This window comes from Melanerpes formicivorus, unplaced genomic scaffold (assembly GCF_026170545.1).
Source record: "Melanerpes formicivorus ecotype bairdi unplaced genomic scaffold, bMelFor1.0.p_v2 SCAF_21, whole genome shotgun sequence".
Lineage (NCBI taxonomy): Eukaryota > Metazoa > Chordata > Aves > Piciformes > Picidae > Melanerpes > Melanerpes formicivorus.
The window spans coordinates 11,778,617-11,806,067 of record NW_027142373.1 but is presented as its reverse complement, the minus strand read 5'-3'; the positions used below and the strand labels follow the sequence as shown (position 1 = coordinate 11,806,067).

The following is a 27,451-nucleotide window of genomic DNA, read 5'->3' as shown; positions in this document are numbered from 1 at the left end:
TCTCAGCCAACATCCTCATCAGTGACCTGGATGAAAGGGCAGAGTGGACCCTCAGCCAGCTTGCTCCTGATCCAGAACTGGCTGACCCCCCTCAGGCTGTGCTGCCATTGAGTGAGTCCTGGCCAGGCTGAGAGCTGGGCAGAGGGAACCTCATGAGGTTCACCAAGGGCAAGGGTAGGGTCCTGCACCTGGGGAAGAACAACCTCCTGCAGCAGCACAGCTGAGGGAGGACCTGCTGAGGAGCTGGGAGTGCTGTGGGACAGCAAGTTCCCCATGAGCCAGCAGTGTGCCCTCGGGGCCAAGAAAGCCAATGGTGTCCTGGGGTGTATGAAGAGTGTGGCCAGCAAGGCAAGGGAGGTTCTCCTGCCCCTCTACTCTGACCTAGTGAGGCCACATCTGGAGTCCTGGGTCCGGTTCTGGGCTCCCCAGTTCAGGAGAGACAGGGAACTGCTGGAGAGAGTCCAGGGCAGGCTGCAAAGCTGCTGAGGGGCCTGGAGCAGCTCTGGGAGGAGCAAAGGCTGAGAGCCCTGGGGCTGAGAGCCTGCAGAAGAGCAGCCCCAGAGGGGAGCTCAGCAATGCTCAGCAAGAGCTGAAGGAGCTGTGGGGGCAAGAGGCTGGGGCCAGACTCTGCTGAGTGGTGCCCAGGGACAGCACAAGGGGCAGTGGGCACAGACTGGAAGCCAGGAGGTTCCATCTGAGCAGGAGGAGAAAGTTGTTTGCTGTGAGGGTGCTGGAGGCCTGGAGCAGGCTGCCCAGAGAGGTTGTGGAGTCTCCTGGTGTGGAGAGCTTCCAAGCCCAGCTGGGCACTGTGCTGCTGGGCAAGCTGCTGTGGGTGCCCTGCTTTGGCAGGGGGTTGGACTGGCTGAGCTCCAGAGGTCCCTTCCAACCTCCACCATGTCTGGATTCTAGGATAGTGTGGAGGCAGCAGGGGACAGCCTGCACTGCCAGTGGCATATCCCATGGTAAAAAAGCATTTTCCAGCTGTCTTATGCCTACCATTAGGAAGAGGTTACTAAAAGCTATCCCTCTGCAGAGGAATGATGCAGTTCATTGACCAAGGAAGCCCCTAAGCACCTGAGTGCAGCAGCTGAAAGGCCTGTAAAGCTCAAAGGTTCTCCACCAGCCCAGTTTAAGGTCTGCCACAGATCTTTTAATGCCATCAAGCCACCGATTTTCCACTTGTAAGTAGGGAGGTGTTGAAATCTCTGTGCTTTTGAGGTTAAGGCAAGGCAGATAAGGCAGTTTAAGGATCCTTCTGGACTTGGCAAGCCCTTCTCAGCACACAGATTGAGTTCCAAATAGGTTAACACAACCAAAGGGCTGCCCTCAGGCCAAACTGACCCCGGGGTCAGCTTCAAGCAGATCAGCTCAGTCATGCTCCTTCTGAGCAGGCACTGCCCTGTGTTCACTCCCAGCACACAGAGCTTGCTCTGATCATGAGGGCAGGCAACTGAACTTCCTTGTCACCCTGAAGGGGAGGTGCCACCCTAGGTAAATAAAGATGAGGAAGTCACTCTGGACAGCCAGCAGCACTGGGAGCAGACAGGGGGAGTGTTTCATGGAGTCATAGAATGGGTTTGGGTTGGAAGAGACCTTCAAGATCACCCAGTTCCAAGCCCCCTGCCATGGGCAGGGACACCTCCCACCAGCCCAGGCTGCTCAAGGCCTCATCCAGCCTGGCCTTGAACACCTCCAGGGAGGGAACATCCACAGCCTCCCTGTGCAGCCTGTGCCAGTGTCTCCCCACCCTCACTGCAAAGACTTTCTTCCTCTTCTCCAGTCTAGATCTCCCCTCCTCAAGCTTCAGTCCATTCCCTGTTGCCTCACCACTACAAGCCCTTGTGAAATCTCCCTTTCTGGCTTTCTTGTGGACCCCTTGCAACACAAATCACAAACCACTACTGCATTTGTAACACCTCCCACCAGCCCAGCTTGCTCAAGGCCTCATCCAGCCTGGCCTTGAACACCTCCAGGGAGGGAGCAGCCACAACCTCCCTGGGCAGCCTGTGCCAGTGCCTCCCTACCCTCACTGCAAAGAATTTCTTCCTCATCTCCAGTCCAAACCTATTTGCCTCAACCTTCAATTCATTCATTCCATTCCATTTCATTTCATTTCATTCATTCATTGCTTGAATCCCCAAACCATGCCCAGGCAGCAGCAAAGCCCCCTGTTGTAGAGCAAATCAACCATTGGGGTTTTTTTAATTCACATCCCCTATTCAGTGAAAGGAGCTCCCAGACACAGCACCTGGAGGAAGTTCAGTGTGCTCTGAGCACTTCATTGGGTTGTGTGGGAGCACACCTCACAGCTTCTGCTCAGCTCACAGAGTACAGAATTAACCAGGATGGAAAAGACCTTCAAGATCATCAAGCCCAACCTATCACCCAGCACCATCTGATCAACTAAACCATGGCACCAAGTGCCTCAGCCAGGCTCTTCCTAAACACCTCCAGGGATGGGGACTCCACCACCTCCCTGGGCAGCACATCCCAATGGCCAATCTCTCTTGCTGGGAAGAACTTTCTCCTCACCTCCAGCCTAAACTTCCCCTGGCACAGCTTGAGACTGTGTCCTCTTGTTCTGGTGCTGGCTGCCTGGCAGAAGAGGCCAACCCCCACCTGGCTACAACCTCCCTGCAGGGAGTTGGAGAGAGCAAGAAGGTCTCCCCTGAGCCTCCTCTTCTCCAGGCTAAGCAACCCCAGCTCCCTCAGCCTCTCCTCACAGGGCTGTGCTCCAGACCCCTCCCCAGCTTTCTTGCCCTTCTCTGGACACCTTCCAGCAGCTCAACATCTTTCCTAAGCTGAGGAGCCCAGAACTGGACACAGGACTCAAGGTGTGGCCTAACCAGTGCAGTGTACAGGGGCAGAATGACCTCCCTGCTCCTGCTGGCCACACTGTTCCTGATGCAGGCCAGGATGTCCTTGGCCTTCTTGGCCACCTGTGCACACTGCTGGCTCATGCTCAACCACTACCCCCAGGTCCTTTTCTGCCTGGCTGCTCTCAGCCACTCTGTCCCCAGCCTGTAGCACTGCCTGGGGTTGTTGTGACCTGTTGCACAGGTCACAGATTCTGCACAGGTCACAGCCTCTGCTCTGGGGAGCAAGGATTCCATCCAAGTTTGCCATTCTTTCCAGCAGAGGTAATCCTCAAGCAGCCTGGATGACTTTTGGAAGCAGAACTCATGAAAGGCAAAATCACCACAGGAGGGCTGTAAACTGAGAACATTTTTAAAGCTCCAAAGCTTTTGTTAAATACAAAACCCCCTTCCCTGCCAGCTAGACTCAAGTTTATATTTAGCACTTCAGACTCCATGGCCATCCCTGGAGGGCTTTAAAAGAGGGCAGAGCTGTGGTGCTGAGGGAGATGGTTTAACACCAGCCCTGGTGGAGCTAAAGGTTGGGCTAGATGACCTGAAAGGTCTTTCTTCCAGCCCAAATGACTGCCTGCCACCACCTTCCCACCCAGAGCAGCTGGTCCCACGCTGCTCTCACCAGCCCCTGTTGAAGCTTTCCTCCTTCATAGCTTTCACCAGCCAGTCCCTCTCGTCCTCCTCCCCCTCCTCAGAGTCACTCCCCTCGCTGGAGTCAGCAGCCAGCAGCCGGGAGTAGTTGATTTTCTTCTGCCGTGGCAGTTTGGATTGGACAATCAGGAAGCAGAAGAGCCACAGCAGCACGGCCAGGCTGCAGGCCCTGTACAGCACCGCCAGGCCGAAGCGCTGCACCACAAAGCCTCCTGCCAGGCTGCCCAGGCTCGCTCCCCCGCCCTGGAAGAGGCCCCGCAGGACGGCGCGCAGCGACCGCTCCGTGCCCGGGGCGGCGACGTCGTCCACCGTGGCGTCGGCCACCCACCACAGAGCGCCGCTGCTGAAGGCAGACAAGGTCTGGAGCAGCAGCACCGGCCAGGCAGCCCACAGGAAGGAGTAGCAGAGAAGCTGCACCGCCAGGAGGCTTAGGCTGGCTGCGACGATCTTGCTGCTGGAGAAAGTCCTCAGCAGCTTCCCTTTGAAGAAGTAAAGCAGGAGTTCTGCGAGCAGCCCCGCGGCCACCGAGAGCCCCATGTACAGCTCGCTGCTGCCTCGGTCCTCCAGCTGCCAGAAGAGGAAGTTGTGCAGGGCGGAGCAGGCGGCGCCGGTGAGGAAGAGGGTGAGGGCGCAGAGGAAGGCTCGGCCCTCGCTCCAGAGCAGCGCCAGGGCTTTGGCCGCTCTGTTGACGCGGTCGGGCTTCTTGGGAACGTGGATGGGGAAAAAGGCACTGACGAGCAGGGAGAGCGTTACCAGCGCAGCATAGCCATAGAAATGGAGAGCCAGGCGGCGGGCGGAGCCGCCGAGGGAGCAGCTCAGCCGATCCACCAGCACGGAGATGCTGCAGGCACCCGCCGACGCTCCCAGGTGGCTCCAGATCCACAGCCTGCCGTACCTGTCGGTGGCGTCGACAAAGTCGAGGTATTGGTAGAGACTCTCGTCCACTGTCCGCTCCAGAGAGGTGGCCAGCAGCTCCCAAACCACCACGGCGCCCAGCACCATAAGGAAAACCTGATTCCCCCCGTCCTGGAAGACGTTTTGCAGCGCCTCGAAGCTGAGGTCTGCAGCGTCCTGCTGGCGCTCCGAAAGGTTCCCGGACACGTAAGCAGCTCCCAGAGCAGGGAGGGTCGTGGCAAACGCGGAGGGCTCATCCCTTTCGGTCACAGAAGAGCTTTCTTCGGCGCTCTCGGCAGGGTCCATTGCAGCAGAACCCAGGCTGCTCATTTCCTTCTCGAGCCCCGGGTCTGGAGGTCCGGAGGCAGGAAGCGTTTCTGGTTGCTGTGTCTCCCAGTTGCCTGCTCTCGCAGCAGCCGTCCAGCCGGAGGGGCCATCCAAGTAGCCGCTTGTCTTGGTGTCACCTTTGTCCTCAGGGGCACCTGCCAGGCCGGAGAGCGGCTGGGAGGCAGCACCGGCCAGCGCCGGCCGCCCGCTGCCCAGCAAGAAGAGAGCAGCAGTCGTTCCCATCGCTTCCGCGGGCAGGGCGCCGGTGCCGGGCAGAGGGCTGCGGCTGCCCGCGGCCAGCCCGGGCCCCGCGGTGGCGGCGCCCCGGTGCCCCGGCTGCTGGCTGGCGTTGCAGAAGGCGGCGGCGGCGGCGGCGTGGCGGGCGGCGGGCGGGACGAGCGTGAGCAGCAGGCCGGCCCCCGCCGAGCCCAGCGCGCTGCCCGCCACCAGCAGCCGCCGCTTCCCGCGGCCCCTGGGGCAGCGGGGGCAGAGCGCAGTCCAGAGAGCCGCCGCCAGCTGCTGCGCCCCCGCCACGACCCCCACCAGCGGCGCGGGCAGCCCCAGGTGCCGCAGGTAGAGCGTCAGGAACGGGGCGGCGCAGGCCCTGCCCGCGCCCTGCAGCGCACGGAACAGGCCCGAGACGGCCAGGGCTCGGCCCACGTCCCACTGCTCGCCCATGGCGCCGCAGCATGCTCCTCCCGCGGCCACCGGAGAGGCGGGCCGCGCCGGCCGTACCTGCCGGGGCGGCTGTCCGGGGCGGCTGTCCGCTGCCGCCCGCCCCTGCACCTGCCGCCGGCGCCGCGCCCCGGACCCGCCCCGTTGCCAGGAGACGGTGTGCAGGGGAACAGCGCCGCCTGCTGCCCGCCAGGGGAATGCGCTGTCCCCTCGCCACCGGCTCCTCTGCCCCGGTGCCTTTCAGCCCCGGTGCCTTTCAGCCCCAGTCCCTTCAGTACCAGTGCCCTTCAGCCCCCGGTCCCTTCAGTCCCGGTGCCCTTCAGCCCCGGTCCCTTCAGCCCCGGTCCCTTCAGCCCCAGTGCCCCTGAGCCCCGGTGCCTTCAGCTTCTATCCCTTCCGCTTCGATCCCTTCAGCCCCAGTCCCCTTCAGCCCCGGTTCTCTCAGCTCTGGTCTCCACAGTCTCTGTCCTCTTTGCTGCCATCTCCTCAGCACGGTCACCTCATGCCCGATCCCCTGGTCATGGTCCTTTCTGCCCCAGTCACTCAGCCCGGGTCCTTCTAGCCTCTCTTTCCTCAGCCTCAGCTTCCTCAGTCCCAATCTTCTCAGCGTGGTCACCACCAGAAAGAGAGCCTTCAGCCACAAGGCCCCCTCCTCAGCCCCAATCTTCTCAGCCCAGTCCTCTTCATCCCAGTCCTCTTCAGACCAGGTCTCTTCAGCCCAGTCCTCCTCAGCCCAGGTCTCCTCAGCCCAGTCCTCCTCAGCCCAGTCCTCCTCAGCCCAGTCCTCCTCAGCCCAGGTCTCCTCAGCCCAGTCCTCCTCAGCCCAGTCCTCCTCAGCCCAGTCCTCCTCAGCCCAGGTCTCCTCAGCCCAGTCCTCCTCAGCCCAGTCCTCCTCAGCCCAGGTCTCCTCAGCCCAGTCCTCCTCAGCCCAGTCCTCCTCAGCCCAGGACTCTTCAGCCCACTCCTCCTCAGCCCAGGTCTCCTCAGCCCAGTCCTCCTCAGCCCAGTCCTCCTCAGCCCAGGTCTCCTCAAGGCCCAGACCACCAAGGGACAGGACACAGATGCACATGGGATGCCCATGGTCTTTCCAGGATCTTTCCCTTCATGCCTTCCCCAGAGAGGTGGTTTGCTCTGGAGCACCCCAGCTGCTGTGAGAAGGAGCAGAGCAGCTCTGATGCCCCTCACACAAATTAAGACACTTTCCCTTCTTCCCCCCCTCACCCCTCACCTCCCATCCCCCTCACCCCTGGAGCTTTTCCCCTGAAATAATGGCAGCAATGTTCCAGCTTGGTCCAGGCCACAGAAGGAGATGCTGTTTGCTGCAGCATTTCCCCATGTGTGGCAAACCCCAAAGCTAAACTCTCCAATGCAGAGTTCAGGCTGGATTTTGAGAAGCAAAAGCTGCCACGGTGGTTGTGAAGCAGGGAGGAAGAGCTTTCCCTTTGTCACAGAAGGGCTCCTGAGCATCACACACATTCCCAAGCCCATGCTGGGCTTCCAGACTGCTGTTGCCACCTTTCTGTTGCTTCCACAGTCCTGCTGCTCTGCCATTCCTGCCCAGCCCTTCACAAAAGAGCTCTTGGACCATGAAAAGCCTTTTGTCCATGAAGACATCAGCCAGAGAGGGCCAAATCATGGAACCATAGAATTGTCAGGGTTGGAAGGGACCTCAAGGCTCAGCCAGTTCCAACCCCCTGCCATGGGCAGGGACACCTCACACCACAGCAGGTTGCTCACAGCCACATCCAGCCTGGCTGCAAACACCTCCAGGCAGGAGGCTTCCACCACCTCCCTGGGCAGCCTGTGCCAGGCTCTCACCACCCTCCTGGGGAGAAGGAGGACATTCAACATCTTTCTGTTCCTACCCACTTATTCCCCACCCACTCCAGCCACAGGCAAACACTGACACTCCCTGCTGGTTTATTTCTCATTTTGCTTTTAATGGGCATGCAGAGGATTGCACTTTCTGCTACAGCTCAACCCCTGCCACCCACACAAATAACTTAGAACCCATCTACACCATTTACAACTCTACAGAGTGAACCCTGGGTGCTGCAGACCACAGGCCAGCCCAGCCCAGGGTCTCTTGGCTTAGTAAGAGTTTACCTGGTGCTGCCAGGCTGTGTGAACCCCACAGTGAAGCCCCAAGGTGTGAAAAGCCACTGGGGACTCCTGAAGCCTCATGCTACCTGATTCAGCAGCTCACAGAGGGAAGCACTTGGGGCAAGCAGGTGTCTGCTGTCTTGTTTCTGAGCCTCCTGGCTAGCTTCAGCTTACTTCAGGGCCAAAATCTGCCTGTCTGGCACTGAGGGGCATCAGCAGGTTTTTTTTGACTTCTGAGGTGAAAAACAGCACTGAAGAATCCCAGAATCCCAGCATGGTGGCATTGGAAGGGACCTCTGGGGGTCAGCCAGTCCAAGCCCCCTGCTCCAGCAGGGCACCCCCAGCAGCTTGCCCAGGAGCACAGTGCCCAGCTGGGCTTGGAAGCTCTCCACACAAGGAGACTCCACAACCTCTCTGGGCAGCCTGCTCCAGGCCTCCAGCACCCTCACAACAGGGTGAGGAACCTCCTGGGTTCCAGTTTGTGCCCATTGCTCCTTGTCCTGTCCCTGGGCACCACTGAGCAGAGTGTGGCCCCAGCCTCTTGCTCCCTACCCTTTAACCCTTGCTGAGCACTGATCAGATCCCCTCTGGGGCTGTCAGCCTTTGCTCCTCACAGAGCTGCTCCAGGCTCCTCAGCGCCTTCATAGCTGTTGCTGAGATCTTGCAGCCTTGTGTCTCCTGTGGGGCTGTGCCAAGGCTCAGGGCCTGTGGTTGGCTCAGCTGGGGGCAAGGGGCCACCTCTGCCAGCATTCCAAGGGAATTCCTTCACAAATGGTGGTGCCCCAGCTGCCCAACATGATCTTCCTTGGGGCTGGTTTGGGATGCAATACTTCTTGGGACCTGGAGGCTTTTTATGCTGTTAACTACCTCCTCACCTGCCAACAGCTCCAGAGCTGCTGTGCCTCCAGGAGTGTGTTTCAGAGGTTGTTCTGAACTGCATGGTTGAGAGTGAGGATGGATAAACCTCCAGCCTGGGAGCAGGAAGGAACAATAGCTGCTGTGCCAGGTGACAGTGCAGGACAGGGGCTTGTTGGCAAGGAGAGAGACCTAGGAAGTCTGAATGTTGAACCCATAAAGAAATGCAAGGAGGATTTCCATAGGGCCCCACCAGCCAGGAGAAGCCACAAAACCAGTGCAGTTCTGTGGAAGGGAAACTCCTCTCCACTACCCCAGGCTGGGATACCCTAATCCAGGTGGTTAACCAGAACTGACTTCCATAGCTGCATCTCCCCAGGGCTGGGCTGACCCAGCACAAACAGGCCAGGGCAGTGGATTTGTCCCCAGCCATCAGGACTAACAGGGGTTCCCAAGTGCCACTGAAGCTGGGTCACCCTGTGGCACAGAGCTGTCTCCAGGGACTCCTCAGCAGTGACAGCCAGAGCTGTGCACAGGTACAGAGCTGAGGGACACTTTCTCTGGGCTGCTGTTGCAAGCTAGCACCTCTGGGTGCAAGCAGCCCAGGTGAGGAGCTATCAGAGAGCCAAGAGAAGAAAAGCATGATAGTGCCACAGAAGGAATGCTCCCTGATCCTCTCCAGTGTGAAGTTAGGGAAGACTCTCCAGAGATGCTCCAGGGACCATGGATCCCATTCAGGAAGTCACTGAATGTCTGCCATGGCTCTTCCCTTCTTCAGGTCAATCACAGCCTGGGATGAAGCCAGGGTCCTCCTACCCAATCCCCCACAGTGCTGGGGCAGTCTGAGCCCGGGTGGAAGCAAGAGCTGGCACTGCCCAGCCCTGGCCCACCTGGAACTAGGGAAGTTTCTACACATGGCAGCCAGCAGTCTTGGAAAAGACCTTCAAGATCACCCAGCCCAACCACTAACCCAGCACTGCAGGGTCACCACTAAACCATGGCCCTCAGCACCACAGCTACCAAGGACTTTGAACCACCTGGCTGGCTGCTTCCACACAGCTTTGAAACCCTTCCAGGGATGGGGACTCCACCACTGCCCTGGGCAGCCTCTTCCAGGCCTTGACAACCCTTCTGGGGAAGAAATTGTTCCTTATGTCCAATGCAAACCTCTCCTGGTGCAGCTTGAGGCCATTTCCTCTTATCCTGTCACTTGTTCTGTGGGAAAAAGGACCCCACCTGGCTCCATCCTCCTTTTAGGGAGCTGTAGAGATCAGGGAGGTCTCCCTCAGCCTCCTCTTCTCCAGACTAACCACCCCCATTTCCCTCAGCTGCTCCTCCCCAGCCCTGTTCTCCAGACCCTTCCCCAGCTCTGTTGCCCTTCTCTGGACACATTCCAGCCTCTCAATGTCCTTCTTGGAGTGAGGAACCCCACACTGAACCCAGGATTTGAGGGCAACCTCACCAGAGCCCAATGCAGGGGACCAATCCCTGCCCTGCTGGCCACACCATTGCTGATCCAGGCCAGGCTGCTGGTGGCCTTCTTGGCCACCTGGGTCCATGTTGGCCCCAGCTCCTTTTCCACTGGGCAGTTTCCAGCTGCTCTGCCCCAATCCTGGAATGCTCATGGGGTTGTTGTGACCCAAGTGCAGCAGCTGCTGAACCCCCAAGCTCTCCCAGTCGTGGTTAGGCTTACAATGAGGTTTGCTGACCCAGCCAAGGGAATGATTGCTGGTTTGCCCAAAGACAGCCAGCACCCTGTGCCAGAACAAAGGCTTTGCTGTGCACAGCTCCACCCAGCAGGCCCTGATCTCTGCCAGGCTGTAGGCATCACCAGAATAAATATTACCCACAGCAACTGCTCTGGGATCCACAAGCCCAGCAAGCACCATCACCTCAGCTGTGTTTTCCCCTCAGCCTTCCTCAAGGGAAGACACTGAGTAGTCCTCTCCTGGCTTGTGCAAAGGGTTGCAACTCAGTTCTTCAGCATGGCTCTGCCCTTTGGCAGGAGATGGCCTCTGTAGTCATGGCTGTCACTCAGCAGGGCCTGGCTGTCCTCCCTCAAGCCTGCCCACCTCTGCTCTGGCAGCTTCTTACACCATCACCACTGCAAAATCACCGCTGGTGGCTTCCAGTGTGTTCTCTTCTTCCATCCCCTCTGTGCTGACCCAGTGGCACACCTCTTCAACCCCAGCTGGTTCTCCTTTTCCTCACTGGATGACCCCTGCAAAGGTGTTGATGGGCAACAGCAGGGACTTGGGCAGGTACTTCACCAGCCCCCCATCTTCTGCTCCGTGCAGGCTGAGCTTCAGTGTCCTTGTCTTCTGCAAGCAGTAGCTGGGCTCCAGGCAAGGAGACACTTCCAGGCTGCAAGAGCACAAGCACAGAGTTACTGCCTGTGCCAATCTGCTCTGGATGGCCAGAGCCTGGGCTCAGATTCACCACCAGCTCACTCCACTGGCTGCTGAGGGAGGGCTCCCATCTTGAGCTGTGCTGCTGCTCCTGTGATCTTATTTTTTTAACTGGTTTTGGCTGGAAAGGTTCAGAGGTTTGTAGAATGGGTTGGGATGGAAGGGACCTTAAAGGTCATCCAGTTCTAACCCCCTAGCCATGGGCAGGGACACCTCCTGAGTGCCCAAGACCTCATCCAGCCTGGCAGGGGACATCCACAGCCTCCCTGGGCAGCCTGTTCCAGTGTCTCCCCATCCTTACTGGAAAGCATTTCTTCCTCATCTCCAATCTAAACCTCCCCTCCTTAAGTTTCAGTCCATTCCCTCTCATCCTATCACTCTCAGCCCTTGTCAAAAGTCCCTCCCCAGCTCTTCTGTAGCCCCCTTCAGGTACTGGAAGGCTGCTCTGAGGTCTCCCTGGAGCCTTCTCTTCTCCAGGCTGAAGAGCCCCAACTCTCCCAGCTTGTCCCCATAGCAGAGGTGCTCCAGCCTTCTGATCATCTTGATGGCCTCCTCTGGATCTGCTCCAGCAGTTCCATGAGCTGATGTGTGTTAGAGTCTGACCACCAAACCAGCATCCTTCAGCTGAGGTCTCCACACCACTCATTGGATGGCTGTTCCACATGGCCCATGGCCTTTGAACCACCTGGCTGGCTGCAGCCAGCACATCACATCTCACTGCAACTGCTGCAGGGGCATGGATCCTCCTGCTTTCACAGGGCTGAATTCTCTTCCATCACCTCCCTATGCTTGAGGTACCCTGGTGAGGAATGCAGTCAGTGGAGAGAGCATCAGCTCCATGGATTGTGTAAGGAGATCTAAGCTTAGTTTGTCCCTGGAGGTATCTATCCTTCTGCTGTCTTAATGATCCCCAGGAGGGTGGTGAGAGCCTGGCACAGGTTGCCCATGGAGGTGGTGGAAGCCTCAGCCCTGGAGGTGTTTGCAGCCAGGCTGGATGTGGCTGTGAGCAACCTGCTGCAGTGTGAGGTGTCCCTGCCCATGGCAGGGGGTTGGAACTGGCTGAGCCTTGAGGTCCCTTCCATCCCTGACAGTTCTGTGATTCTCACAGTATCACCCAAAACTACCAAGGTGGGAGAGCTCCATCCTGCCCTGCTTTCCCTGGAGAAGCAATATGGATCCTTTGTCATCTCTGGGCAGGATTGGAACCCCCTAAGAAACAGCTTTGCCCCCATGGGAGCCCAGGCAGGGAGGGCTCAAGCTCCCCGGGCAGAGCCTGGCAGATGTGGCATCCTCACCTGATCACATTCCTGTAGGTTCTTCTGCTGTCCTTGTCCAGACACACCGTGAAGGGCCTCTGCTCTGTGCTCCTGATGTTGATATTTTGAGTCCTCAGCCTGTTTGCCACAGCCTGGGTTGAGAGAGGAGGAAGAGCCCAGTGAGAATCTCACCTCCCTTCCTCGGCTGCGTGGCGCTGGGGGGTGGTGCCCAGCAGGTATGAAAGGGACAGATGATGACCTTTGTGACACCAGGTGGCTTCTTTAGGGAGAGAAGAGTCTCTCTTGACCTTCTGCTCTCACCCATCACAACCTGGTCACATTTGGCAAGGGCAAACATTAGTGTGAAACAGAGGAGGCTGAGGGGAGACCTCCTGGCTGTCTACAGCTACCTGAAAGGAGGTTGTGGAGGTTTGGTGCTGGTCTCTTCTCACAGGTAATTGGTGATAGAACAAGAGGGAATGGCCTCAAGCTGCCACTGGGGATGTTTATAGAATCATAGAATGGGCCAGGCTGGAAGGCACCTCCAAAGCTCATCCAGTCCAACCCCCCTGCACTCAGCAGGGACATCCCCAACTGGATCAGGCTGCCCAGAGCTCTGTCCAGCCTCACCTTGAATATCTCCAGGGAGGGAGCCTCAACCACCTCCCTGGGCAACCTGTGCCAGTGTTCCACCACCCTCATGGTGCAGAACTTGTTCCTAACATCCAATCTCAATCTGCTCTGCTCTAGTTTGAAGCCATTGCCCCTGGTCCTGTCCCTGCAGGACTTTGCACATTCTCTCTCCATCCTTCTTGCAGCCCCCTCCAGGTACTGGCAGGCTGCTATTAGGTCTCCCTGGAGCCTTCTCTTCTCCAGGCTGAACACCCCCAGCTCCCTCAGCCTGTCCTCATAGCAGAGCTGCTCCAAGCCCCTGATTGTTTTTGTGGTCCTCCTCTGGAGCCTCTGCATCAGGTCCAGGTCCTTCCTATACTGAGGGCTCCAGACCTGCACACAGCACTGCAGGTGAGGTCTCACTAGAGCAGAGCAAAAGTGGCAGAATCCCCTCTCTGGATCCTTGGCAATGCTGCTTTGGATGCAGCCCAGGCTGTGATTTGCCTTCAGTGCTGCAAGCTCACACTGTTTAGACTGGATAGTAGGAAACATTTTTCCCAGCAAGAGTGGTCAGGGGTTGGAATGTGCTGCCCAGGGAGGTGGTGGAGTCCCCAAGCCTGGAGGTGTTTCAAGGTGGTTTGGATGTGGTGCTTGGGGCTGTGGTTTAGGGGTGACCCTTGCAGAGCAGGGTTCTGGGGTGGACTTGGAGATCCTGAGAGGATTTTCCAGCCTGTTTCTGTGGTTCTGTGATTCCAAGCTGGTGATGGTTGCACAGTTTGCAAGGCTTGGGATGGCTGGTGTAGGGCATGGTCTGTGCTCCAGGCCCAAGGTGTACCTTGGTGGGCAGCTGGGGGTTTCCAAGAGCCAGGTGAAAACAGGCAGAAGTGTGGCTGGGCAGCTAAAAATACCAGCTGGGAGGCTGGAGGCCTCAGGGCCTAAATGACCAAGCCCCAGTAACACTTCATGTCACCCTGACTGCAGTGACACATTCCCATAGGGCACTGTGTCCCCTGGGCTCTACTTGAATGCAAAGCAAAGAGGACAGGAGGCCAAGGTCTCAGCCCCAGCTCTTGCACACCCATTTCCTGAGCTCACAGTTACACAGTCCCACAGCATGGCAGGGCTTGGAAGGCACCTCTGGAGATCACAGAGTCCAACCCTCCTGCCAAGGCAGGGACACCTAGGGAAGGCCACAGAGGAACACATCCAGGTGGGGTTTGAATGTCTCCAGAGATGGAGACTCCACCACCTCTCTGGGCAGCCTGCCCCAGGGCTCTGAATTAAAGAAGTTCCTCTTCATGTTTAGCTTCATTGAAGTTCCTGCTTCTTGTTTCTACTTTGTGGAACACATTCCTCCAGTGGCCTCTGCTCTCCTGAGCTCTTGGGATGTCCAAGACACTGCAGCTGGGGGTGTGGAGCTAATGGAGTTGATGACAGGGATCTGCTGGGGAGGGTCCAGCAGAGAGCTCTGAGGATGCTTAGGGACTGCAGCACTGCCTGGGAAGGAGAGGCTGAGGGACCTGGGGCTGTTTGGTCTGGAACAGAGAAGACTGAGAGAGAATTCTATCAATGTTTATAAATATCTGAGGGCTGGGGGTCAGGAGGCAGGGGCCAGACTCTGCTCACTTGCTCCCTGGGATAGGACAAGGAGCAATGGATGTAAGCTGCAGCACAGGAGGTTCACCTCAACAGGAGGAGGAACTTCTTTACCCTAAGTACTGGAGCAGGCTGCCCAGAGAGGTTGTGGAGTCTCCTTCTCTGGAGTCTTTCCAGCCCTGTCTGGATGTGTTCCTATGTGACCTGTGATGGATCCAAGGTCCTGCTCTGGCAGAGGGCTTGGACTTGAGGATCCCTTTGGGCCCCTTCCAACCCCTTACATCCTGTGAGCCTGTGATGACAAAACTCCAGACCTTCTCCTACGCCAAACTGGAGCCAAGCTGGCTGGGGCTGTGTTTTGTTCCTTCACTTTGCCCCTGAGGTCACAGAATAACCCCAGCAGCAGCTCAGTCCTGCAGGGTCTCCCAAGAGAGGACTCCATGTGGTGTTGATGCACTCAGGGATGGCATCCAGAGCCTTGGCTCACAAATGAAGACTTTCCCATGGAAAGTAACTGCAGGAAAGCCTCTGAGCAGGGTGGCCCCAGAGCCTTCTCCTCCTCACAGAGTGTTTCCCCTCTCACTGTTGTCCTATGGGGGGTCACCATCCCTTGGCCAACCCCTCCAGGGCCATGAGCACCCAAAGCTACTTACTGAGAAGGATCTTCCTGACAAGTTGTTGATCCTGATGATTTCAGTGATGGTCACATTCAGGCACAGCAGGTCTGCAACAGAAGCAATGTGTTAGCCTTAAACCATGGCATGAGCTGAGCTCAGCTTTGGGTGCCAGATCTGGGTGCACTGCCAGGGGGCTGTGGGATGTGTAGGACAGCAGGAAAGGAGGACTCTAGCAAGCTGCATGGGCTGAGGGTCGGTGTGGGATCATGCCCAGGGTGGAGACCTCGGAGGTTATGCTAAGGGCAAGGAGAAAGAGGAAGGCTGCAGCATGAGGAAGATGCTGCCAAGCGTAGCTCATGGTATGCTGAACCCCATGCTACAGGTAGCCCCAGGCACATCACTCACTACAAAACTACATGCTGGGAGGTGTCCAGAGGAGGACCAGGAGGATGAGCAGAGGGCTGGAGCTGCTCTCCTATGAGGACAGACTGAGAGAGTTGGGGTTGTGCAGTCTGGAGAGGAGAAGGCTCTGAGGAGACCTAATTGTGGCCTTCCAGGATCTGCAGGGGGCTCCAAGAAAGCTGGGGAGGGACTTTTGAGGGTGTCAGGGAGGGATAGGACTGGGGGGGATGGAGCAAAACTAGAAATGGGGAGATTCAGATTGGATGTTAGGAAGAAGTTGTTGGCCAGGAGGGTGGTGAGAGCCTGGCACAGGTTGCCCAGGGAGGTGGTGGAAGCCTCCTGCCTGGAGGTGTTTGCAGCCAGGCTGGATGTGGCTGTGAGCAACCTGCTGTAGTGTGAGGTGTCCCTGCCCATGGCAGGGGGGTTGGAAGTGGCTGAGCCTGGAGGTCCCTTCCAGCCCTGACAACTCTGTGATCCTATGACAAAACACAGCCACAGACTGGTGCCAGCAAAATGTGCAGGGCACTGCTTCAGCCCCCACAGCCCAGGCACAGCTGCCACTGAGTACCAGGGCTAGGTTTACTCTGCTGATCAGCAGAAAGCTCAGCAAACCCTTTTCACATGGTTCCAAGCAGGAAGGACCTACCTTCAGCCTCATCAGCAGGGATAGCTTTCATCAGCAGCCCCGTGGAGCGCAGGGCCAGGGCCAGCTCCTTTGCTCGGTCACTCAGCACAACCTGCAGGAAGGGCTCTGTTAATGCACCCTGGACACAGAGAGGACAGCAGCTGACACACAGCCCTGTGAGGAGAGGCTGAGGGAGCTGGGGTTGCTTAGCCGGGAGAAGAGGAGGCTCAGGGGAGACCTTCTTGCTCTCTCCAACTCTCTGAAGGGAGGTTGTAGCCAGGAAGGGGTTGGTCTCTTCTCCCAGGCACCCAGCACCAGAACAAGAGGACATAGTCTCAAGCTGTGCCAGGGGAGGTTTCAGGCTGGATATTAGGAAGTTCTTTACAGAGTGATTTGCCATTGGGATGTGCTGCCTGGGGAGGTGGTGGAGTCACCATCCCTGGAGATCTTCAAGAAAAGACTGGATGAGGCACTTAGTGCCATGGTCTGGTTGACTGGACAGGGCTGGGTGATAGGTTGGACTGGATGATCTTGGAGGTCTCTTCCAACCTGGTTGATTCTATGATTCTATTCTATGATTCTAAGAGGAGGGGTCTGAGGAGAGACCTTATTGCTGTCTACAACTACTTGAAGGGAGGTTGTAGCCAGGTGGGGGTTGGTCTCTTCTGCCAGGCACCCAGCACCAGAACAAGAGGACACAGTCTCAAGCTGTGCCAGGGGAGGTTTAGGCTGGAGGTGAGGAAGAAGTTCTTCTCAGACAGAGAGATTGGCCATTGGGATGTGCTGCCCAGGGAGGTGGTGGAGTCCCCATCCCTGGAGGTGTTCAAAAAGGGAATGGACATGGCACTTGGTGCCATGGCTTAGTAGCCATGAGGTGTTGGGTGACAGGCTGGACTTGATGATCTTTGAGGTCTTTTCCAACCCTATTGACTCTATGATTCTATGACCAGCCTGGCTGAGGCCCTTGGTGCCATGGTTTAGTTGATCAGAAGGTGCTGGGTGATAGGTTGGACTGGATGATCTCTGAGGTCTTTTCCAACCTGGTTAATTCTCTTCTATTCTAATTCTATTCTAACAGGCTTTTGGAGCTCACCACACCACCTCTGACCTCTGGAGTGCAATCCCAGGGGAAAGAAGGTGGGTCAGAGATCTGTGCCCTGCTGGGGATCCCTCTGAGCAGAGACACTCTGGGCTGTTGAGGGCCCCACACTTACCTTCCTGTATGTTACTGTGAGATCTATGCCAGGGCCATCCAGGGCTGTTTTCTTCTTGGTCAGGCTTAACTCTGCAAGGAGGGAACCAGGCAGGATTGAGGTTTCACCTGTCTGTGGTCAACAGAGAGGGGTCCTCCCATGGGGTGAGCCACCCCAGCCATCATCCAGCAGTCATGGTCTGTCACACTGGCTCTTCTCTCCTTGCCTACAGGGGCTGAGGCTCTGTGCACTCAACAGGTCCACCAAGATGGACTCACTGGAGGGTCTGTGCCCAGCTACAATGGCAAACAGCCCTTGGGTTGGACCCTGGGGGGCACTGATGGCAGGGCTGGATGTGACCTCTGTCACAGCCCAGCCTCCAAGCTGAAGTTTCTAATAGGAGCTGAGCTTGTGGTGAGAGCCTGGCACAGGCTGCCCAGGGAGGTAGTGGAAGCCTCCTGCCTGGAGGTGTTTGCAGCCAGGCTGGATGTGGCTGTGAGCAACCTGCTGCAGTGTGAGGTGTCCCTGGCCATGGCAGGGGGGGTTGGAACTGGCTGAGCCTTGAGTTCCCTTCCAATCCTAACAATTCTGTGATTCCAACAGGGAAGACATCTGGGAAAGGGGATGGCTCTAAAGCCCAGCTTGTTTCCTTGACACAAAGATGGTGCTGGTCCAGCTGAAGAGGGTTCTGGAGCCACCCAAAGCTGTGATCTACAAAACCTGGTTGAGACTTTAGGCCAGGCACCACAAGGTCTTATGTTCAGCCTCATATCATGCACTGAAGGTGGAGGTGGAGATGTTAAGGCAAGCCCCCTGCTCACCAGGGAAGAAGAGGTATTGAACACTTCCAAATGATGGGCAGGAAGTTTTGCTGCTCTCAGAGGGCTGGTGCACCTCCCCTGTGGGGACAGGCTGAGAGAGTTGGGTTTTTCAGCCTGCAGAAGAGAAGGCTCCAGGGAGACCTTAAAGCAGCCTTCCTGTATCTAAAGGGGTCCACAAGAAAGCCAGGAAGGGACATTTCACAAGGGCTTGTAGTGGTGGGGCAAGAGGGAATGGACTGAAGCTTGAGGAGGGGAGATCTAGACTGTAGAGGAAGAAACTCTTTGCAGTGAGGGTGGTGAGACACTGGCACAGGCTGCCCAGGGAGGCTGTGGATGTCCCCTCCCTGGAGGTGTTGAAGGCCAGGCTGGATGAGGCCTTGAGCAGCCTGGGCTGGTGGAAGGTGTCCCTGCCCATGGCAGGGGGTTGGAGCTGGATGATCTTGAAGGTCTCTTCCAACCCAAACCATTCTGTGACTCTGTGAATCTACATTGCCTCATGGCATGGCCTTGACTGCTGCAGGCTGAGTGGGACGTGGGGCTGGCAGGACCCCCAGGGTGGCAGCTGTGGCTGCAGGGCTCAGGGAGGGGTCTCACACACACACACACACACCTCTGGGGGAGGTGCTGTCCTGCACCTGGCTGCGCAGCTCCGTGAGGAACACATCCTCGGCTGGCTCCTGGGCTGGGTCGTTGAAGAACAGCTGAAAGAGAGGAAAGCCTCTAAGAACAGCTCCCCTGCACTCGCCCCGAGCTGCCTCCCTGCCCTTGTGCAGCACCCAGGTGTGACACGATCCAAAGGGACCTCTCGCCTCGGCCCGGCGGCCGGGGCGCTGGGGGATGCGGGCGGCTGCCTGCGCTCCGCTCTCTGAAGGCAAGGTGCTGCCGGCAGGCTGCTGGAGCTGTCGCAGAGCCAGGGGCGGTGTGCCCTGCCGCTGGGTGTCACTGCACACCCGCAGATCAGCCGGCTCCCGGCTCCCCGAGCCCCACTGCGGACGCCGGCTTAGCTTCGGGGCACCTCACTCCTGATGCAGCCAAAACCAACCGGCAGACAAGTGAAGCCTTTTGTGTTCCTGGGCTTGCTTCGAGCACAATGCACAGATAAAGCCCTGGAGAACCTCTCCTGGACACTTCCAGCCCTCCCCTCAGCCAGGACTTGATTCTCACTCCCAGGACAAGCCCTGGAGGACCTCTCCTGGACACTTCCAGCCCTCCATCCAGCTGGCACTTGATTCTCACTTCCAGGACAAGCCTTGGAGAACCTCTCCTGGACACTTCCAGCCCTCCATCCAGCTGGCACTTGACTCTTACTTCCAGGACAAGCCCTGGAGAACCTCTCCTGGACACTTCCAGCCCTCCATCCAGCTGGGACTTGATTCTCACTTCCAGGAAAAGCCCTGGAGGACCTCTCCTGGCCACTTCCAGCCCTCCATCCAGCTGGGACTTGACTCTCACTTCCAGGAAAACTCCCTGCAGCCGAAGAGGAGCATCATAGTATTAAGCAGAAAGGCCAACCAGACTCAGTGTTCCCAGCCCAAGCAGCAGCACAGCCTGCATGACACCAGGGTGGGTTAGCTGCCTCTCTCTGAACCCCAAAGCTGGAGGCAGTTCCTCTTTCCCCTCCTTGAATCACTCACTCTCCCTCATTTGATTTTCAACTTGGAGAAGAAATGAGTGAAACAAAAATCCATCAACCCTGCCCCAAATCCTCAGGCACACCAGCTGAGGCCCAGGTGCTCTGTGTGTCCCCAGGCACTGTGTCTTTAGATCTCCCTGCTCCCCATAGGTCCCTGAAAGGAGGTTGGAGCCAGCTGGGGGCTGGGCTCCTCTCCCTAGTCTCAGGTGATAGAAGGAGAGGAACTGGCCTGACATTGTGCCAGGGGAGGGTTAGGCTGAAGCTGAGGAAAAAACCTCTTTGCTGCAGGAGTGGTCAGGGATTGGCAGAGGCTGCCCAGGGGGGTGGTGGAGTCCCCAGCCCTGGAGGTGCCCCACAGCAGCTGGGGAGGTGGTTTGATGGCCATGGTGGTGCTGGGTTGGTGGTTGGACTGGATGGCCTCAGAGAGCTTTTCCAACCAAAATCACTCTCTGCTTCTAAGATTCTAAGTCTTGCTGATGTTCCAGCAGGATTACCAAGGCCTTTCTGGCTCTTTGCAGCTTGTCCATGCAGTGGCTGCTCCCCTGCTGCAGCCACGTGGGCTGTGGGCAGATTGGAGGCAGCTCTGTTCAGCAGTGCCACCCTGAGCTTTGAAGGGGGGAACCTGAGAGAAGAATGGGGGGCTGGTGCTACAGGACCAGCTGCAGCAGCTCCTTGCTGTCACACCAAATGCCAGGCCTCACTCTGCTAGCATTTCCCAGCAGGGCTGGCAGGAAATCAGTCAAAGGCTGTTTCAGGAAGCCCTGCAAAGCCCCTGCAAGGTGCAGGAAGGTTTTGGCAAGGCCACTCAGAAAACTGTTTGCTCACAGCACTGAAAGCAGCAGGAGGTGCCAGAGCTCCTGAGCAGCCCCAAATCCAGCAGAGCAGGAAATCTGTGTCCTTGCTAATTCCAAGGCTCACTTTGCTGTCCTGTGTGATCCTGAAATAGCCATTCCAGCCCCACTGCCACCAGCTGTGCTACAGGGAGTCACTGGGGCTGGGAGGAGAGCCCCTGAGGAGCACAGAGATGCAGGCTCAGATCTGCTGAAAGCTCCTAAAGCCCCTTGACTTGGAAGAGCTCTGCCTGCAGTGGGGCAGCAGGGTGCCCAGGGGGCCAAGAAGGCCAATGGCATCCTGGCCTGCATCAGGAACAGTGTGGCCAGCAGGACAAGAGGTTATTCTTCCCCTGTGCTCAGCACTGGTTAGGCCACGCCTTGAGTCCTGTGTCCAGTTCTGGGCTCCTCAGGTTAGGAAAGATGTTGAGATGCTGGAAGGTGTCCAGAGAAGGGCAAGAAAGCTGGGGAGGGGTCTGGAGCACAGCCCTGTGAGGAGAGGCTGAGGGAGCTGGGGTTGCTTAGCCTGGAGAAGAGGAGGCTCAGGGGAGACCTTCTTGCTCTCTGCAACTCCCTGAAGGGAGGTTGGAGCCAGGTGGGGGTTGGTCTCTTCTGCCAGGCACCCAGCACCAGAACAAGAGGACACAGTCTCAAGCTGTGCCAGGGGAGGTTTAGGATGGATGTTAGGAAGAAATTCTTCCCAGACAGAGAGATTGGCCCTTGGGATGTGCTGCCCAGGGAGGTGGTGGGGTTGGCATCCCTGGAGCAAAGCCTGGATGAGGCACTCAGTGCCATGGTCTGGTCGATTGGATAGGGTTGGGTGGTTGGTTGGACTTGATGATCTTGGAGGTCTCTTCCAGGCTGGTTGATCCTGTGCTTGTGTGGGGGTCTGCATGCCCTGGCAGGGCCATATGAAGGCACAAGGAATGTGTCACCTACCTTCACAGCATAGACCTGGAAGCAGACAGGCTGGGTGCCCATGCGAGCGTAGTAGGCGATGACGTCGGTGAGGAACAGATCAGTCACAAGATGTTTGCTTGGAGAGGAAGGCTGAGGGGGAGAGAGGGGGGGAGGCAAATCACATCTTGGATCAGCCACAGCCACTTCTCAAGAACACTGCCACCACCCCTCCCACCTTCCTAGGTAAAGAATGAGCCAGGAGCTGAACAGAGGTTGGAGCCAGGTGGGGGTTGGTCTCTTCTCCCTAGTCTGAGGTGATAGAAGGAGACTCAGGTTGTACCAGGGGAGGGTTAGGTTGGAGAGGAGGAAAAATCTCTTTGCTGCAAGAGTGGTCAGGGATTGGCAGAGGCTGCCCAGGGAGGTGGTGGAGTCCCTGTCTCTGGAGGTGTTCAGAGAACCCTGTGGCCATGGCACCTGGGGCCATGGTTTAGTGGCCATGTTGGGGTTGGGCTGGACTGGGTGATCTCAGAGGGCTTTCCAACCTCAGTGATTCTGTGATTCTGTGTTACTTGCTCAGGGCAAAAAACCAGTCCTGGTGATGTTCTGCCAGTGGTTATCAAAGCTTTCCCAGCTCTTTCCAAGCCACATGCCAGTAGGTTCATGTTGGAAGGGCCACGGTGCTGCTGGGTTGCGGGTTGGACTCAATGACCTTTGGGGGCCTCTGCCAACCAAAAGGATGATTCTCAGCCATCCTGCCCCAGCTCTGCAGCACCCCCAAGCAACTCTGCCACAGCCAGTCAAAGGCAATGGGAGAAGCAAAGGCTTGTGCCCAGCCCCCAGCCTGTTCTGGAGGCTGTGCCCAGCAAGCAGAGCTGGGGGGCTGTGGGTGAGTGACTCATTAACATTTGCTGTCTTGAAATCTGCCATTTCCTGTCCCTAGGTCACAAACCCCCTCACAGCTAATGGCTCTTGTGGGCTGGGGCAGTGTGAACCACATGAGCCTTCCTGGCTGCCAGGGCCTGGGGGGAGCTTTTCAACATCACAGTGTCACAGAATGGTTTGGGTCAGAAGGGACCTTGGAGGTCATTTGCTCCAACCCCCTGCCGTGGCCAGGGACATCTCCCACCTGCCCAGCCTGCCCAAGGCCTCATCCAGCCTGGCCTTCAACACCTCCAAGGAGAGGGCATCCACAACCTCCCTGGGCAACCTGTGCCAGTGTCTCAACACTGAAGAACTTCTTCCTCAGCTCCAGTCCAACTCTGCTCTCCCTCAGCTTCAAACCATTCCCCCTTGACCTGTCACTGGGCCACCCTCATGAAAAGTCCCTCTGCAGCCTCCCTGTAGGATCCCTGCAGCTTTAAGGTCCCCCTGAAGTCTTCTGAATAATCCCAGCTAACCCCAGCAGAGCAGAGGTGCAGCAGCCCTTGGATCATCTTTGTGGCCTCCTCTGGCCTCACTCCAGCAGCTCTGTGTCCTTTTGCCGTGGCCACCAGAACTGGAGGCAGGATTGGAGGTGGGGTCTCAGCATAGCAGAGCACAGGGGCAGAATCCCCTCTCCTGCCCTGCTGCCCACACTCCCCTGGCTGCAGCCCAGCACACAGCTGCCTGCTGGGCTGCAGGAGGGCACTGCTGGCTCCTGGGGAGCTGCTCAGCAACCAACACCCCCAAGGCTTTTTCTTCAGGGCTACTCCACACCCACTCTGCCCCTGGCCTGGATGTGTGCATTTGTACTTTAGGCTCTATCTGGAGCATGGAGGAGCCCAGCAGGGCATGAGCTTGTCCTCTGCTACAGCAGATGGGTTTGGGAAATGGGTCAGGCTGGCAAGGTGGGAAGGTTTCCCTCTTACCATGGTGGCCAGCTTGGGAATCATGTGGCACAGAGTGTTGATGTTGCTCTCATACCATGGGTCAGCTCTGCCCAGGTAAGTGGCCACCTCACAGAGCCCCTCCTGGCCTGTGGCAGGCTGCTCCTGTTGGAGGAAAACACAGCTCAGCATGGTCATGGCTCAACAGCAGGAGGCAAAGAGGAGGCAGAAGGAGCTGGGGCACAAATGCCATGTGAGCAGCTGCCCTATGCCTCCCCCTGGCAACACATTTCTGGCAGCACTCATCTAACAGGTGCTCAAGAACAAAAATCAGATGAAGAATGGGAAGAAGAATATCATCCCAGAATCCCAGCATGGTGGAGGGTGGAAGAGACCCCTGGGGAGCATCTAGCCCAAGCCCCCTGCTCGAGCAGGGCACCCCCAGCAGCTTGCCCAGGAGCACAGTGCCCAGCTGGGCTTGGAAGCTCTCCACACAAGGAGACTCCACCACCTCTCTGGGCAGCCTGCTGCAGGCCTCCACACCAAAATGTGTTTCTCCTCCTCAGATGGAACCTCCTGGCTTCCACTCTGTGCCCATTTTACCTTGTTCCATCCCTGGGCACCACAGACAAGAGCCTGGCCCCAGCCCCCCCAGAAGGCTCCTTTTCACAGTGACACAGCTGTCAGGACTCTCAGCCAGCCCTGGGCCAGCTGCAGATGTCCTGAGGACTGCAGCTGCTTGTTTGTCAGAGTCCCCAGGCTGTCAGGGGGGGCGAGATGAGCACAAGATAAAGACTGAGGCAGTAGCTTGCAGAACTAAAACTGGGGCCATGATCAAGCAGGCCAAGCCCTCAGTGAGGGCTGAGTGCTGCTTGCTCTGTGCCTCTAGGAAGTGTGACAAGCATCAACCCTTGGCTAAAGCTCTCCAGATGCTCCTGGAGCTGGAGCCCAAAGCAAAACTGGCTGCTGGCTGTGGTCAGGGTGCTTGGAGCAACCTCAGTGTCTCTGGATCTGACAGATTTCATGGATTCATTGACTGATTGGGTTGGAAGGGACCTTAAAGATCATCCAGTTCCCACCCCCTGCCATGGGCAGGGACACCTCCCACCAGCCCAGCTTGCTCAAGGCCTCATCCAGCCTGGCCTTGAACACCTCCAAGGAGAGGGCATCCACAACCTCCCTGGGCAACCTGTTCCAGTGTCTCCCCACCCTCACTCTACAGAATTTCTTCCTAATCTCCTGCCTAAATTTGCCCTCCTCAATCTTCCAATTCCCACAGGCAGCCTGAAACCTGAGCCCCACCACCCTGTCCTGGCTCCCATCCTCCCTGTTCTAGGAATAGGGCACTGAAGGATGTGAATTCCTGGAAAGCCCTCCTGCTCTTCCTCCAAACCACCCCTCAGCTGCTGGCAGCAGCACCCAGAGGTGCCCAGCCCAGTCTCACCGAGGTGCTTGGCTGCTCTGCCACCACTGGGATGTAGTAGAACTGCAGGTTCAGCCTGGGAGTCAGGAAAGCTCTGCGTGTCTCTCGCTTCCTTCAGGGGGGAAAAGAAGGAGCAGAGTCAGTATTCCTAAGGTTGGAAGGGACCTCAAAGATCATCGAGTCCAACCTGTCACCACAGACCTCACCACTAGAGTAGGGAAGACACTACTGCCCACTGCAGGCTTGAACTCACAACCTTCCCATTAAGGGTCTTATGTGCTACCAACGGAGAAGTCTTGCCCAGGGCTGGCAGTGCCAGCAGCCTGCAGCTCCTCTGCAACAGGAGCACAGGTCCTCCTCACCCTCCTCCTTTGCCCAGTGTGAGGGCATGGCTCCCTACCTCAAGCAGAGAGAGGTGAATTGGGTAAGGGCTGAGCACAGAATCCCAGAGTGCCAGGTTGGAAGGCACCCCAAGAACCCTCTGGTCCAACCTGTAGGCAAGCTCTTGGCTGGGACTGGTCGTCCTCTTTGCACCAGCCCTGCTCCCCAGGCTGCTGCCTGCTCTGCAGCCCAGCCCCAGCCCCAGCCCAGGCTGCTCTGCTGGCCCAGGTGGAGCAGCTGGGAAGATCCACCTGCACAACAGCTTTGCTTCAGGGCTTTTGCCTTCTGATAGGAACAGTCTCTTGCCTCAGCTCTTGTTCACTGACCCCATCCCACGGGCAGAAGGGCAAAGCTCAGCCTGGGCACCCCTTGGGGCAGCAGAAGCGAACCCTTCCCTGCAGCCAGTCAAGTCAGAGGCATTTGGGTGCAGAGCTGGGCCCCAGCTCGCCCCGGGGGCTGGGCCGGGGCTGGGCTCCCATCTGGGCTGCTTCAAGAGGCTGCAGAGCAAAGCCCCCGCTCCCTGCTGCCCTCCCCCAGGCGCCCGGAGCCGAAGAGGCTGCGGCCACCAAGGTACCTGAGGGAGTGGTAGGCTCGGGCCAGGCGCCCCAGGATGCGGTCGTCCCCCAGCAGCAGGATGCGGGCAGTGTGCAGCCTCTGGAGCAGGGCTGCGGGCCCCGGGGCGGGGGCAGCTCTCCTCTGCAGCTTCCCTGGGGGCTTCAGCCCAGCCCCGTTGCAGCCAGCCTGCAGGAAGGCCACGCTCTCCAGGGGAGAGGGCTTCTTTCTCATGCCCCCCTTCCTGTGCAGCCGGGAGTGCTCCGGCTCCGGGCTGGGGGGGAGGGAGTCCTCGGCCGGCAGGGGCAGGTCTCTCTCGATGCCGCTGTCGGTGGAGAGCACGGAGAAGCGAGGCTGCAGGCAGCACTCGCAGCCACAGAGGATGTCCTGCATCTCAAAGGCGTCCAGCTCCTGGCTGAGGCACTCGGGCTCGCAGCTCTGTGCCGCTGGGCGGATGAACAGCACCAGCTCCTTCCCTGCGGGGAGAGAGAGGGCAGCTGGAGAGAGGCAACCGGAGCCAGGCTGAGCCCCAGTGCTGCTGCAGCTCCCCTCTGTTATGCAGACCCTAGGGCCCACAGCCCCGGCAGCAGGCCTGAGAGGAGTCAGCTCCTCAGTGCCATTCCCCATGACAGCTTGAAGAGAGCTTCCCTGCCCCTGAAATCAGCTCCTTTGGGCAAATCCTGCTGCAGCCTGCCCCACACAGTCCTCTCCCTCACCTCCCCACTGGTGCCCAGAGACAGGACCAGGGGTCGTGGGCATAAACCTGAAGAGCAGAAGTTCCATCCAGACAGGAGGAGGAACTTCTTTGATTTAGGGTGGCAGAGCCCTGGAGCAGGCTGCCCAGGGAGGCAGAGGAGTGTCCATCTCCAGAGACTTTCAAAACCCACCTGGATGTGTTCCTGTGCCACCTTCTCCAGGTGACCCTGCCTTGAGAGGGGGTTGGACTCCATGATCTCCAGAGGTCCCTTCCAACCCCTACCACTCTGTGGATGTGGAGTCCCCAGGTCTGAGCCCCAGCCCCCACAAGAAGGAATCTGCTGCAGCCAGTAGGAGCCTGCTTGACCTTGGCCCTTGGGTGATGTCAAACTCACAGCTCAAGAACCAGGGCTCAGTGACAAGTTTTGCACAGGCTCCTCAACTCAGGAACCATCCCCACTCCCCACAGCCCCCCTGGGCACTCACAGAGCTGCTCCTCTTCTGTCCAGAGGTGAAAGCTGATGTTGGGGTTGGGCAGAGGGGTGCCCTGCAGCCCTCCCAGGGGAGCATTGCCTGCAGGAACAAGGAAGCTTCAACACTCAGTTTTCACATAGGTGATTCTGCTCTGTGAGACCACACCTGCAGCACTGCATTCAGCTCTGGAACCCACAACCCAGGGAGGACATGGAACTGCTGGAGAGGGTCCAGAGGGGGCAACAAAGATGATCAGAGGGATGGCAAACCTCTGCTATGAGGACAGGCTGGGAGAGTTGGGGATGTTCAGCCTGGAGAAGGCTCCAGGGAGACCTTAGCGCAGCCTTCCAGTACCTGAAGGGGCTCCAGGAGAGCTGGGGAGGGACTTTGGGCAAGGGCTGGGAGGGACAGGATGAGGGACAATGGCTTTGAGCTGGGAGAGGGAAGACTGAGACTGGAGATGAAGAAATTCTTTAGAGTGAGGGTGGTGAGACACTGGCACAGGTTGCCCAGGGAGGTGAGACACTGGCACAGGTTGCCAGGGAGGTTGTGGACTCCTCATCACTGAAAGTGTTTGAGACCAGTCTGGATGAGGCCTTGAGCAACCTGGGCTGGTGGGAGGTGTCCCTGCCCATGGCAGGGGGTTGGAACTGGATGATCTTCAAGGTCCCTTCCAACTCAAGCCACTCTGTGGTTCTGTGAACACACAGCAGCAGTTTTCCTGCACAGATGCCCAAGCCCTCACTGGTGCTGTGCTGAGAGAGCCCTGCTGAGCTCCAGGGGCTCTGCCACCCTGCCTGCCTTCTGGCCAGCTGTGAGGATGGAATCACAGAGCTCTGCTGTCACACACTG

General features: G+C 57.9%; 2 protein-coding genes across 4 annotated transcripts in view; both read right to left on the bottom strand.

Moving 5' to 3' along the window:
* Window positions 1–720: 720 nt before the first annotated feature.
* Window positions 721–5,420, bottom strand: MFSD6L (major facilitator superfamily domain containing 6 like). Its single transcript, XM_068151743.1, has one exon. It carries the CDS (start codon window positions 5,418–5,420, stop codon window positions 3,489–3,491), a length of 1,932 nt encoding a protein of 643 aa, XP_068007844.1. The 3' UTR covers window positions 721–3,488.
* A 1,900-nt stretch (window positions 5,421–7,320) lies between these two features.
* The window catches only part of PIK3R6 (phosphoinositide-3-kinase regulatory subunit 6), a 62,763-nt gene continuing 42,632 nt past the window's right edge, over window positions 7,321–27,451 (bottom strand). For 2 of the 3 annotated variants that reach the window (XM_068151612.1, XM_068151613.1), the window contains exons 10-20: window positions 26,612–26,698; window positions 25,452–25,905; window positions 24,518–24,608; window positions 23,116–23,238; window positions 21,308–21,418; window positions 18,516–18,606; window positions 17,106–17,176; window positions 15,913–16,003; window positions 14,901–14,971; window positions 12,079–12,191; window positions 7,321–10,739 (exon numbers count right to left, since the gene is read on the bottom strand). In XM_068151612.1, the coding sequence (XP_068007713.1) occupies window positions 10,583–10,739; window positions 12,079–12,191; window positions 14,901–14,971; window positions 15,913–16,003; window positions 17,106–17,176; window positions 18,516–18,606; window positions 21,308–21,418; window positions 23,116–23,238; window positions 24,518–24,608; window positions 25,452–25,905; window positions 26,612–26,698 (1,460 nt within the window). In that variant the 3' untranslated portion in view covers window positions 7,321–10,582. The remainder of the gene's footprint in view (window positions 10,740–12,078; window positions 12,192–14,900; window positions 14,972–15,912; window positions 16,004–17,105; window positions 17,177–18,515; window positions 18,607–21,307; window positions 21,419–23,115; window positions 23,239–24,517; window positions 24,609–25,451; window positions 25,906–26,611; window positions 26,699–27,451) is intronic. The other variant, XM_068151614.1, reaches the window with a different exon arrangement.

Excerpts from the sequence above, each read along its gene's own strand:
- MFSD6L (XM_068151743.1), bottom strand. The coding sequence starts at position 5,420 with ATGGGCGAGCAGTGGGACGTGGGCCGAGCCCTGGCCGTCTCGGGCCTG.